This window comes from Chlorocebus sabaeus, chromosome 18 (assembly GCF_047675955.1).
Source record: "Chlorocebus sabaeus isolate Y175 chromosome 18, mChlSab1.0.hap1, whole genome shotgun sequence".
NCBI classification, from domain to species: Eukaryota; Metazoa; Chordata; class Mammalia; order Primates; family Cercopithecidae; genus Chlorocebus; species Chlorocebus sabaeus.
Window position 1 is genome coordinate 10,462,419 of NC_132921.1, and position 14,205 is coordinate 10,476,623.

Consider the following 14,205-nt stretch of genomic DNA (forward strand, 5'->3'; position numbering starts at 1 on the left):
TTTATGAAGCTGATGGTAAAAGACTCAGGGTTTTGTGACGTTGGTGAGGGATTTTGCAGAGCTGCTCAAACTGCAGGCAGAGCTGTTGACCAGTGAGGATGGTGAGGAGGACAGGTCAGTAGCCAGGGAGGTGCTGGTGGGCAGGGGCACTGGCATGATGTGAAGATGTACCCAGCAATGTTTGGGGTACCCAGGGCATGAGCGGTGGTTGGAAAAGTGATGAAGCACTGAAATAATTTCCAAGGATGATTTGTGGTCAAGCCAGAGAAGCCACATAGAAAATAGAGAATATTTTTTCATCATGATATCCTGCAACAAAAATCGTGGAAAAACAACAGAGTCTATTCAATGTTTATTCTAAGTATGAATACATAGTTACATATAAGAATAAACTGGTTTTCATTATTTTTATTTTTTTTATTGGAATCAAACTTTTTTCTTCCCAATTAACTACGACATCTTGGTCTCTGTTTTATGTGAACCCACTTTCCAATTCCAAGTTCATCAGGATCCCAGGGTTCTCTTGTTTGTGTGGGCTCTTCCTGGCAGTTCTTTTCAAGGTCAGTTTGAGCTGCCTTCCACTGAGCTGTGTAGGAGGAGCCTGTGGTCTGAGAAGCCACAAGCAAAATCTGAGGCAAGGCAGGTTTGGCTGACCTCGTATAGGTCTTGATTTTCATCTAACACCAACCAATTACTCTGTTTGTCAGGAAAGGTTAATCAGGGGCTACTCTGAGCTTCTGAACCACCTGGCTCTAGGGTTGGGAACAGCTTCTTTCGGCTCTAGGCTGAGTCTATTGAGAGGCAGGTCTGGGTCCTCACATGGAGCCTCTGCTGTAACCTCCTTGCATTTTGCTCCCCAAAGACAGCTGCATCCCCTCTAGAATTCTCCCTATTGCTTCCTGCATTGTCCTTTGTGAAAATGCAGATACAGCTATGAGAAGACCCCTGTTTCAACCCAAGTCAGCAGGTTCACAGGGGCCTGAGAGCGTGGTTATGGTTAGATAGGCAGACAAAGGAAGTTCCTGAGATTGGGCGGGGCGGCATCCAGACAGGAGAAGAAGAAAAACACAAAACAGTGTGCGTGTGAGCACTGAGGACACGCATCCACACTGCCTTTTACTTCTCAGGGGTCAGAAGGGCTCACGTGAAAGTTGATTTCTCCTCCTTTTTTTCATTTCTTTTATGTTCCTTCATTTCTCCATATAGCGTGCTAGTGTCTGATTTTATGTTGTCACTCATTTCTTTTCTCACATCTTCCTTTCCCTGTTTTAATTTTAAAATTTCCTTTTATTTCTTTTAAGTTTTTATTTCCTTTTTTCCCTTTTCTTAATGATTTTTCTTCCTTTCCTTCTCTTTCTTCCCCTTTTCTTATGTTGCTTTATTACTTAGAGATGAAATGTTTTCCGGGTGCATATTATGTGGGTAAAGTGCTACCTTTGGTAAATGGTTGTACAGTGGAGAAAACTGGAGTGCTGTGGTTTTCTCTTTACAACATTTTGACACATGGAACCGCATGCTGAAGATGAGAAGCTACTTTTTGGTGCAGCTGAACTATCGTAGATGAACATGATATTCTAGTTCAATAGACAGCAAATCTGACTGCACTTTAGACTTGCTTTCATTCTCTCTTTTGAAATGTGACAGCTCTTTTTTGATTCTCTGTTTCCTTTCCTTCCTTTCTTTTTTCTTCCTCCCTCCCTTTTTTCTTTTTCTCTCTTTTTTCTCCTTCCCTCATTCCTTTCTCTCTTTCTCTATTTCTTTATTCTTTTGTTTGTATGCCAAGACAATGGCTCCTGGGCCAGCCCTGAGTGAAACTGTCATGTTGTTGAAGTGACAGATGACTTTCCACTTTTTACATTTCTCCCTTAGTGCCAGAGAGCACTGTGACATCATTACTGCCCAGGCCTCCCTCTGTACTGAAACAGCAGGTCAGAATTTGTTGGCATTAGTGATGCTATCAGATGAAAGAAGGTGTTCATCACTAATGAATGGATCCGCTTATTACCTTGCTGGGTTGTCTTACATTTTGAGAAATAATTACCGCAGTTTATTCTTTAGATCACGTTCCCAAACTTTGTGGTCTCAAGACCCCTTTATGCTCTTTTAAAAATTATTGAAGGCCCTCAGGAGTGTTTGTTTATGTAGGTCATATCTGTCATGTTTACTGTGTTAGAAATTAATCTTGAACAAAATTTAAGACATTTCAAGCACACATACCACTAGCTGGCGGAGCTTCTGGAAATATCTACTGTATACTTGTGATAGAACTGGAATGAAGAGGGGGAATTTCATCTTAGATATCACTAGGAAAATAGATTAGACCTTGTGTATCCCCTAAAGGGCCACAGAGATGCCGAGGGCCCCCAAACACACTCTCAGGACAACTGACTTAGATATTTGGTGACAATTACTGAGTACTTTGTGCTAGGAGTTCCAGAAATGGTGTCAGGAAGGTGGGAGAATACTGAGGGACTTTCATGGTATCAAGAATTGATACCACATGTGGGGCCCCACTCTACCCACATGTAAGACAAACTTGTATATCTGAAGAGCGAGATCATGTGTGTATTCAGTGAGAATGATTGGGTATCTTTTTCACGACTGTCAAAATCTTAGCCAGAATGATTATAACCTGAACATTTGATACTCTAGGTCAGTGTCAGAGATGCCAGCCCGGCATTATTGCGTAACAGTCTCTGTCAAATTCAGCCTCTTGATATGATCAGTACCAAGAAAAGCACCAGGGGTTTTGGCTGTGTTTCTCACTATATGGGTAACCGAGTAACACTTACAGAGCTATGTGTGAACAGTCATATCCTCTTTTCTATTTATCTCCCGGACTTAAAAAAAAAATGCTTTCTCTTATAAAAATGTGGTATAAATAGGTCATTCACAATGGAAGAAACTGTGTTAGGTAATGTCACCAGTCATTTTCATGATTAGGTTTGGGTGTCCCAAAATTTGACAACCTGGATCTAATCATTCACTTCTTCTTTTCAGATGGTTTTGAGGCAGCTGTGCCACCAAATAGGCACATTGTCTCGGAACCTGGAAAAAATATCACACTCACCTGTCAGCCTCAGATGACGTGGCCTGTGCAGGAAGTGAGGTGGGAAAAGATCCAGCCCCGTCAGATCGACCTCTTAACTTACTGTGACTTGGTCCACGGCAGAAATTTCACCTCCAAGTTCCCACGACAGATAGTGAGCAACTGCAGCCACGGAAGCTGGAGCTTCATCGTCGTCCCCAATGTCACGGCCTCAGACTCGGGGCTTTACCGCTGCCACTTGCAGGCCAGCGCAGGAGAAAACGAAACCTTCGTGATGAGATTGACCGTAGCCGAGGGTGAGTAAGCACCAGACGTCTTCCAGTGCCACACATGGAAAAAGCCAACCCTGTGGGCTGGTCTCTGTTTTTATTTATGGTAAACATGTTCATTGTATGTGCATAGTCAACATTTTTTTAAATGGCTGAATAAGGTGAACTGGCCATTATTCTAGTATTTAGTATTTATTTATCCTGTGAATTCATCAATCTCAGATCCAGTGTTAAAATCTTTCCAATTTTCTTATCTGTCACCATCCTGAAACTGAAAAAGAAATCAGCAAAGGGCTGAAAAACATATGGTATTGCCCACCTTCATGTTTCGGCTGTAGAACTCCTATCTTCCCAATTACGTGAACATTTTTGATGGTGGTGATAAGGTATTAGAATCCCCACGTACCCCAGCAATAACAAGACAGTGCTGGGTTGATATGGCTGAGTCAGGTCTGTGTTGAGTGCAATTCAACAGGCGTTTAAGAATGCGGTTGCCAGTTTGCCAGACTGGAGCCTTTTTTTCTCTCAGTTTTTTTCAGATGTGGATGCGGAAACAGACTGATGTTGCATCTTAATATTACTAGGAAAATAGGTTTAACCTTGCAGATCTCTGAAAGGGACACAGGGATCCTCAGGGACCCCCAAACACACTCTAAGAACCACTGACTTCGATATTTGGCGACCATGACTGAGTATAATCTCTGTGCTGGTGAAATTGGCCTTTGGAGCTTCCACCTGAGCAGGCCTCCTCCTAAGGCACCCCCCTATTTGTGTGTTAGGCATTTGTCTTTTTTGTCACAATGAAGCCCTGCATTGTGTTTCAGGACCTGCAAAACCCAGATCCACTTTGCATGACTATGAGAAAAACTAATTTCTTTCACTTACAGAAGTGCTAATACAGAAAGACCCATGTAGAGGTCTGTGTAGAGGCCTGTGTTACAGTTGAGAGGGAGGAAGGCCCTCCCAGGCTCTCCCAGCTCTTCCCCGGGCCAGCTTCCTCCCTGTCGGGACAAGGAAGAGAAAATAATTTGTTTTTACCTTTTACTTTGTTCTCCCTTCTTCCTTTCCTTCCTCCCTCCCCTCCCTTCCTCTCTTCCCTTCACCTTCCCCTCCCCTCCCCTCCTCTCCTCTCCCCCTCTCTTCCTCACCCCTCCCTCCCTCCCTCCCTCCCACTGACCCACCCACCCACCTGAGCAGGCCCCTTTCCCTTTCCAAGGCACTGCACTATTTGTATATTAGGCATTTGTCTCTTTTGTCACAATGAAGCCCTAAATTGTGTAAGATTCCGGCCCCCACAAAACCTAGATCCACTTTGTATGATTGTGAGAAAAAGTGTTTTTTAATTTTTTCATTTACAGAAGTACAAATATAGAGGTCCATACAGAGTTCTGTGTAGAGGGCTGTATTACAGTTTCCTCCCTTTCTCCCTCCCTCTCTTCCATCTTTCCTGCCCTTCCTTCCTTCTTTCACTCTGTCCCCTTCCCTTTTCTTTTCTCCCTTCCCTCCTCCCTTCCACATGCTTTCAGCCAGTTCATTTACCTTTGACTTATGTTAGACTTGTCGAGCCAACGCTTGCCAGGCTTTGGCTGTCCCTTTATAGACTCTGCTCATATTGTAAACTGATACTTCTTCCTGTGTTGAAAATGAAGAAGAAAAGGTTTCGTATAAACAGAAGCCTCCACTATAGCTCTGTGTATAATAAAGAGAGCATTTTCAGGGGATAGTGTCTTTTCATACACAATCACCCTGGACCACATCAAGCCTCCCTTGTTCCTCTTAAAGGGGTAGGAACTGTGGTGAGACATACATTGAACTTAGAATTTAATGAAAATGATGAGTGGTTGGTGAAATATTTGGGGGAGGAAAAATTAGCAGAGACTCCTCATTTTAAATGTTGACTCTGTTCCTTCAGACACAGACAAAAAATATTTCTTACTTAAAAAACCCTTGCATTACGGAAGTATTTTTTGAAACTCTCAGGAAAAGGAAACAGTGAAAACAGAGACTGACCTTTTTTTTTTAGAGACCAAGGCAAGAAAATGTTTTATTCAGAAAAATGTCATAAAGAATCATTTTCAAACACATATAAGATCTTGTCCATTATATGCTGAAAAAGTAATTGTAAATATCTTAAATTATAAAGAAAATGAAGGTAACAGAATTTTAGGAGATATGGTTATTTAACTCTTACTGATTAGTAAAAAATGTCATTCATCTGTCCAAAGATGACTAACTTTCTTGCACAAAACTATTTCTTTGCATGTAAATTATAAAGTGTCAAAATCTGCCAATGAAATGCAGATGACTAAATGTAATGGCCAGTATTGTTAGTGTCCATGTGTTTTGAACAGTTGCAAATGGCTTTTTGACATTCAGTTGACAGATTGAAAGAATGTCAACTGGACCTTGTATCCATTAGTCAAAAGTTATCATTGACAGAAGATGACAGCCATTGATTGTACTTTTCTGTTTAATTCCTTTTTTCAATTTTTATAAGTGAAAGATTGAATATAAAAACTTAGATGCAAAGTAAAACAGATCATTTGTGTTTTCTCTGGTGCAATTTGATTCTTTCAAGTCTTGAGGCTCTTTGGTCAAAAATCAATGAGATTAAAGCAGAGAGACAGATATAAGATGTGGAACAGATTTAATTTATTTCAACTGCCAAGGGAAAGGTGATTGTCACAGATTTTATAAATTGCTGTACATACTTTCGTTAGTTCTCAACAACTTCTTTTATAGCACGTAGCATTGGATCTAAAAGAGAAATTTTTAGGACTCTTATATTCATACACACACACACACACACACACACACACACACACACACACACACACAGACACAACACACAGAGAGGGGCCCTTCCCCTGACTCCTACCTGCCTACATTCATCTTCAGACAAGTACCAGCTCACTCAACAGAGGACCTCTGCCAACCAGCAGGTCAGGTATCCAGGCCTTGATTGGTTTTGAACAGAGGAGAAAATAGCAGAAGCAAGAACTGAACTCAAATTTACCATCGACTTTCTTTGCTGAATGAAAAGAAATAGGTTTCTCTTGTCCTTTGCACTTATGACCTGAAATGTAGAATGAAATAGTTGCAGACTGACTTTTCTGAATTTGAAACTTGCAGGGACCAAAGGGCAAGGAAAGTGGGGCGGGGGGACTGCAGGGGAATGTGTGTTTATTGACAGTGACTACAGTTATTTTTGTTCCTTAATATTATCCGGATTTTCATCTGTCATAAGTATTTTAGATGCCACTAAAATAATTTGTCAAATCTTTTAATGTTAGCTAAATGATGTGTAGACTACTATTGTTTAAACTGACCTTATTGATTATAAAAGGAATGAAGACAAAAGAAATAAAATCAGCTCTTGCAAAGTTGCTGGAGGAGGCTAATATTGAACAAACTTCTGTTTGCCATTGATAAGTATAATTATTCAAGTCCTTGTACAGTCGTCTTCCACCAATGAGACCAGTCAGGCGGGACCATCAAGGTTCAAATGAGGCATTGATGATTAGAGCTGAGGAACGGGATGAAACAGGTTATGAAGAGTAACCCCAAATATGCAGGAGGAATGGGGAGACGGTGCATGGGAGACTGTAGTCAAATGACTAGGTTGGTACGGAGAGTCTAATTTATATATTAATATAGAACTAGGTAGGCTAAATTAAGTGATGACAGTGAAAACCTTCATCTCATATAATTGTCTAGCAAAGCCACCATTAGTTCTTGAGCAAAGATGGCAACACAATAATCAAGAAAGAATAAGTTGCTTTATAATTTTCAGTGTGCAAGTCTTTAACATTTTTGGTTAAGTTTATTCCTAAGTACTTTATTCTTTTTATTGTTACTGGGAATGGGATTTTTTAAAAAATTCCTTTTTTGTACAGTTTGTTGTTTGTGTACATGTGTACAGAAACCTGACTGATTTGTTTTGTTTTTTTTTGAGATGGAGTCTCCCTCTGTTGCCCAGGCTGGAGTGCAGTGGTGTGATCTCCACTCACTGCAAGCTCTGCCTTTCGGGTTCATGCCAGTCTCCTGCCTCAGCCTCCTGAGTAGCTGGGGCTACAGGCTCCTGCCACCACGCCCAGCTAATTTTTTGTATTTTTAGTAGAGACAGGGTTTCACTGTGTTAGCCAGGATGGTCTCCATCCCCTGACCTCATGATCCACCCGCCTCGGCCTCCCAAAGTGCTGAGATTACAGGCGTGAACAACCGCACCCAGCCCTGATTTTTACATGTTGAGTTTGTGTCCTGCCTCTTAATTCACTTATTAGGTTTTTTTTGTGGCATTGTTAGGGTTTTATGCATATATGATTATGTTATCTGCAAACAGAGATAATATTACTTCTTCCTGGCCGTGCCCGATGGCTCAAGCCTGTAATCCCAGCACTTTGGGAGGCTGAGACGGGCAGATCACGAGGTCAGGAGATCGAGACCATCCTGGCTAACATGGTGAAACCCCGTCTCTACTAAAAAATACAAAAAATTAGCCGGGCGTGGTGGCGGGCGCCTGTAGTCCCAGCTACTCGGGAGGCTGAGGCAGGAGAATGGCGGGAACCCGGGAGGCGGAGCTTGCAGTGAGCTGAGATCCGGCCACTGCACTCCAGCCTGGGCGACAGAGTGAGACTCCGTCTCAAAAAAAAAAAAAAAAAAAAAATTACTTCTTCCTTTCTGATTTGAATGCCTTTGTTTTCTTTTTCTTGTTTAATGACTCTAATTAAGACTTCTTGTATTTTGTTGAGCAGAGGTGTTGAAAGTGGCCACCTTGGTCTTGTTCCTGATCTTAGAGTAAAAGTTCTCAGTTTTACATGACTCAGTATGATGTTAGCTGTGGGCTTTCCACAGATGGCCTTTATTGTGTTGGGGTAAATTCCTTCTGTACCTAATTTGTTGAGAGTTTTTATCACACAAAGATGCTGAATTTGTCAAAGGCTTTCTGTGCTCTATTGTAATGATCATGTGGCCTTTTTATATTATTTTGTTAATGCGGTGTATTACATTGATTGATTTACATATGTTGAACCATCTTGGCATCCCAGGGATAAATCAGACTTGATTAGAATATACAATCCATTTAATGTGATGGTGAATTGAGTTTGCTAGTATTTTGTTGAGAATTTTTTCATCTGTGTTCATTAGGGATGCCAGGCCAGCCTGTAGGTGTTTATTTTATTATTATTATTTTTTGTGTGTGGGGTCTTTATCTGGTTTTGGTATTAGGGTGATGCTGGTCTCATAAATTGAGTTTAGAACTGTCTCTTTTTTTTTTTCCCCAAGAGAATGAAATCATTTATTGATTACACATGATAATGTAGAACTGTTTCTAAACCCAGGATTGGCATTAATTCCTAGAAAGTTTGGTAGAATTCATCTGTGGAGCCCTCTGGTCCTGGGGTCGGTGATGAGTCATGGGCCCCCGATCCACCTAGGCTGGGCACAAAGGTGTCCTACACAAGGCAGAGAGATTCTATCAACATGATTTGAATCTCAGTTTGTGCTTTCCACTGCCTCAAAACACTCACACTTTCCTACTTTCTCCTTTTTCTAACCGACCGATGAAGTTTCCACCACATTTACTTTCTTTCCTATAGAGTTTTAGCCAGGTCTCAATGTCTTTATGTTTTTTCCACATCAGACCAAACTGCTTCCCCGTCATTGAAATATTAAGCATCTTGAATTTCTCAAACTTTTGTAGTCTGAAAATTGCTACCCTCAAGTGGCTTAATAACTGCATCTATTGGTATTTATCTATTTATTTTTTGAGACTGGGTTATGAGACTGGCTAATTTTTGTATTTTTGGTATTTTGTATTTTTGGGTTTCAAGGACGGTCCTGGGCTCAAGAAATCCCCCTGCCTCAGCCTCCTAAAATGCTGGGATTGGTAGTGTGAACTACCATGCCTGGCCTGCATCTATTCGTAATGTTCCAAACTCTTGTTATCTGAAATTAATTGAGATTAAGGATTATGGCATATCCTTAAAGTTGTCAAGGCATCTTTTCAGAATATGCCCAGTAAGTGTTCTTGACTGATTATGTTAATGTTTCTATTCATTCTAGTAGGGTCTGTGTCCATTTTAATTTTAAGCTTTCTACCTCTTTTCTTTCCAGATTTTTTTTCTTCAACATTTAACCTTTCAGGTTTACTGATTGTTGATCAAAGACACTGACCTTTCACAAGATCAACTGCAATGTTTGGAGAAAAAAACTTTCATGAACTCTTGTTTACATATCTAACTTTCAGATGGGGCTATTTACTTTTTTAACTTTCATTTTCTTCTTTTGAATTTTTAGTATAAGTGGTACATAATTGCTGGTCATCTGAATAGAAGAATGGGATTAGTAAATTAAGATTACAAAGTATTCACTAGGAAATCATAGTGCCAAAGCTAAGAGAATCTTCCTAGATATTTCTTCTGGGAAGATGTATAAGATTGACAAGGAGGAAGGATGGGGGAATAGAGTGCTGTAAGTCATAAATACATCCTATGTAGATGATACATCTTATTTACACAGATTATAAATCTTGCCTGTAGATGCCTTAGGGAAGGTTACTGACTTCGAGACTCTGTGTGCCTGAGTTGGATTATAACATTATTGAAGAAAGGAAATAAATTTTGCTTATTTTCTTGGCCTTTTATTTCTGTCAAAAACCAACCAGTTTGCTCCCAGTCCATTTGGATTCCAGAAGAGTTTCAGGTTGTAGACAAGACAGTTTTTTTTTGTTTTTTTTTTTAAGGATTCCATTAATCCAGAACCTTCTGTCCCACTCCTATGAATTTAGAATGGATATGAAGCTTGTAGACATGAGGACTGTCTGAGCTGGTGTGCACTGGGCTGACAGATACATCCCTTTCCATGACATTGTGTGGTGAACCTCAGCCTTTTATTATCTTTACCTACATGGAAAGTAAAATGTCCATGACAGTTAATTTATATCATGGAGCCACACGACCAGAATCCCAGAGCACCGTGTCACTGCTCACAAGCTAAAATAGCCTCTACTGAAACAGATCAACCACAATTTTCAGCCCAATTTAGTTTTCTCAGTGAAACTGGGTATCCAGATGAAACATAGTTTCCAGCATCACAAGTGAGTTGATTACTCAATCATGGCTATTATGTCATTGCATCTTTACTTTATCATTACCTCTGCCCAGATCATTTTTTAAATGATATATTGCATTCAAAAAAATGCAACCGGTCAGTTAATTTTGTAAGCCCTACTATTAATCTATTCATTTTTTGAACACACAAAAACCTAGAATGTTTGCCTGCAGTCATTTTTGATACATACTATATTTGTATAGATAAGTAAGATATTGAACTGAATAACAGTGATAAGTTATTGTCAGAGGGAATGAAACTCTGAAAGGTCACACACTGAATTTATTTGGTGATGCTATTATATGAAGAACATTGTTGACTGTATATTGCTACCTCATGTACATAAAGCAAGTTCTAACAGAACGCCACTATAAACTGCAAGTTTGTAGAATTAGAAAGCAGTTGATCCTAGGAACTGCTGTTCTACAGGTGGACCTTTATCCTCAGATTTAATTTTCAACTCTTTTCATAAAGGTTTTCTCTACCTGGGAACGTAGACTACAAGTAGAGATTCAAATTTAGACAAATGTACTGATTTTCTTCCCACTTAAAATTCACACATGGTGCTTTGGGGGGCTGAGGCAGTAGAATCCCTTGAGCTCAAGAATTCGTGACTGTAGTGAGCTATGACTGCACCATTGCACTGCAGCCTGGGCAACAGAGCCAGACCTGTCTCAAAAAAAAAAAAGGTAAAAAATAGTCAGTGCATGGCCACGTTTATTTGAGACTTTCAAATGACTCTGACTGTGAAATAACCATTTATACTTTATTGTCACATATGGAATTTACATTCTAAAACCACCTGGGAATTGTGAACAGCTTGAGGTTGTCCTTTAGAGGCTTGTTAAAAACTGAACATAAATGATCGTGCAAAGATTTCTCCAAAGGCAAGTAGAAAATTACTTAAAATGTAAAAAAAAGTTCTTATAAGATTAATAGTATTTCATCCTTAATAGAAATTCTGATTTAAGTATTACAACTCAATTAATCAGTCGATCACTTTGAACTTCATCTGAAGTATTTCAAACATTACTGACAAGGCTCCTGATAAATATTCAAAGGCGATGTACTAGGTTTGTGGAGGACTATGTTATTTAAGAGGACGGAAAATGAAGAATAAACACAGATCTGTCCTAAGTAGAGGTATATCTTTGAACCCCAATTTGTATCTTTAAGTTATTATTTATACTAAAATGATTCAGGGATTTTAAAAATGTATTTATTCAACAGAGGAATGTAAGTTTTTTTGGTACAACTTTTATAAAATAAATATTTTGCAATCTTCATTGAGCACTCTCAAATTCATTTCCAGGATTCATTCAATGTTTTTAACTTTGGTAGAACTCAAAGGTAGGCCATGGTGTTCACAATCCTTTAGATACGAGTGGCAGTTTAATTAATTAACTCTCAGGGAGAGATTCTTTCACAAGCATCAAGTTGAAATGCTAATACTCTCAGTTGGATTGGTGGAAAGTGGAAATGGCTTTAGCTATGTTGGACAGTGAGTGAAACAAAAAAAAACCTTATTGTGATGATGATGGACACGGGCAAAATAAAAAGTAGATGTTGAGTTGAGAAGATTTCATTAACAAAGGGTGGGGTATTTTCTGTGGGATGTAATGTGTAAATGAACCCATGGGAGGGAAGTTTATACGTAAAACTACGGGCTCACCAAGTATAGTTACCTGATGTCATTGTGTCTTCAGTTTTTCACATCTTATGGGGAGCATTAGCATTGATTATTCACTCTTTTAATTTTTGTGTGTGTGTGTGTGTGTGTAGGTGTATGAACTGAGATAGCTATGAATATTTGTTAGGAGGAGTAACAAGTTTATTTTTCAACCTGCCATATGGTAAACACTCAACAAATACACATGATTGTATGGGTAATTTTATAACCACTTACCATATGCACATATGCCAAATCCCAAATATTTTAATCCAAACAAATCGTTTTGCTTTTATATTGACTATTTTCTCTTCCTGATCCAGCAAATAAAGGTATCAGTTTTGAAATCTAATCATGTAATTCCTTTTTAAATTATTGGCTCTTTTTAAAAAAGAGAGATGAGATGGGTAATTAAACTCTAGAGCATAAAGCGGCAGATTTTGAAATTATTCCTAGAGTTATTATTTCTTATAGGCAGGCACAGGCTTTCATGTTTTGTAGAGCACTTAGTGAATTTTTTTCATAAAATGGTTTAAAATTGAATAGACTATTTGGAGGTAAATATTCAGCCTAAGGCTTGCTGAATTTCGTATTCTGAAAAGGTATCACCTTTAGATATAGGTCTTTGTAAATGCTATATAGTTTGCATTTTCAAGTTTCCTTTTTTTAAAAAAATTATTTTTTATTTTATTTTATTTTTGAGACAGGGTCTCACTCTGCTGCCCAGGCTGGCAGCATGAGCTCGGCTCACTGCAACCTCCTTCTCCCGGGTTCAAGTGATTCTTCTGCCTCAGCCTCCCGAGCAGCTGGGATTATAGGCACCTGCCACCATGCCCGGCTAATTTTTGTATTTTTGGTAGAGACGGAGTTTCATCACATTGGTCAGGCTGGTCTCGAACTCCTGACCTCAGGTGATCTGCCCACCTCAGCCTCCCAAAGTGCTGGGATTGCAGATGTGAGCTACCGCACCTGGTCACATTTTGAAGTTTTCTAAGGACCCAAAGAAAATGTTATAGGTAGCTGTTCTAAAAATTACGTGTCACAGGGCTTTGTCTTGGCCGCTATATGATAAACACACATACCATGTCTCTATGTGTGCCAGTGGCTGTTCTGAGAATTTACTCGTAATTACTGATTCACTTGTCACAGCAGCCTGACTGCCCACATTTGACGTCTGTGGAGAGCGAGGCGTGGAGAGTTGACGAGACTTATCTCAGGCTTGGTAGCTAATAAGTAGAGGGGCAGGAATTCAGATCCTGGGTGACTGGCTTCAGAGTTCCTATTCGTGGCCCCAGCACTACTTTTCAGCTCAAAGTGGAAGAGAAAAACTACTCATCAGGAGACTCGTCACAGCAGAAGCTGGTGACAGTGGAGCTGCAGAGCGTCCTTCTTCAAGAGGTTTATACAAGTGATAGGTTTGAGGCTGAACCAACGTCTAGAGCAAGTTTAGGCAAAGAAGTGGGCGGGGGGTGTGGTCTCCCACTATTTTATTTCAGCTCGGGGTCCTTTGGCTGACTCCAGTGCTATGGGGGGATGTTCTCCTCTACCTTCCTGTCTTCCTTCCAGGGGCTTGTGCACATCATGGAGTCACGGTGAGGCAGGCTGTTCACACAATGCCATGAGGGACAGGCACAATCAGGTAGCAGGTGTGAAGGCCTGGAGCGGAGGTGCTGATTGCTGGTGAAGTCAAATCCATACCAGGAACAGATTAGGGGAACTTGAGGAGTACCCTCTGGGCAAAGGAGACCTGGTGATGGCTCAGGTCTCACAGGCACAGCTTCTGGCCTCTGCAAAGCACCTGTCCTCACCGCCTCACCACATCCACCCACTGGACTCCTCCTGTGTGGTAAAGCCCACTCCCTTGAACTTTCCAGGAATCTGCTAAAAGATCCCAAGCGCACCCTTCCTTCCTCCTTCTGAGGCTTCTCTCTTCTTCTCTTCCTCTCAAATCCTGCTCTCTTCTCTTGTACTCAGACCGTAATGGCTTCTTGAAACCAGAGCTGGAGTAATCAGAATACTAGTCCCTCCCCTTCCTTAGCGACAGTGAGGGCTTCACCTCTAAAATCTTCCCCCCGAAAACAGAAGTTTCTTTTCCATATGAAAAC

General features: G+C 40.3%; 1 protein-coding gene across 4 annotated transcripts in view; it reads left to right on the forward strand.

Annotated features, from left to right (window-relative positions):
* Window positions 1-14,205, forward strand: part of CD226 (CD226 molecule) — a 104,184-nt gene that overhangs the window by 67,680 nt on the left and 22,299 nt on the right. For all 4 annotated transcript variants that reach the window (XM_008013813.3, XM_008013812.3, XM_037987991.2 and 1 more), the window contains one exon: window positions 3,001-3,345. In XM_008013813.3, the coding sequence (XP_008012004.3) occupies window positions 3,001-3,345 (345 nt within the window). The remainder of the gene's footprint in view (window positions 1-3,000; window positions 3,346-14,205) is intronic.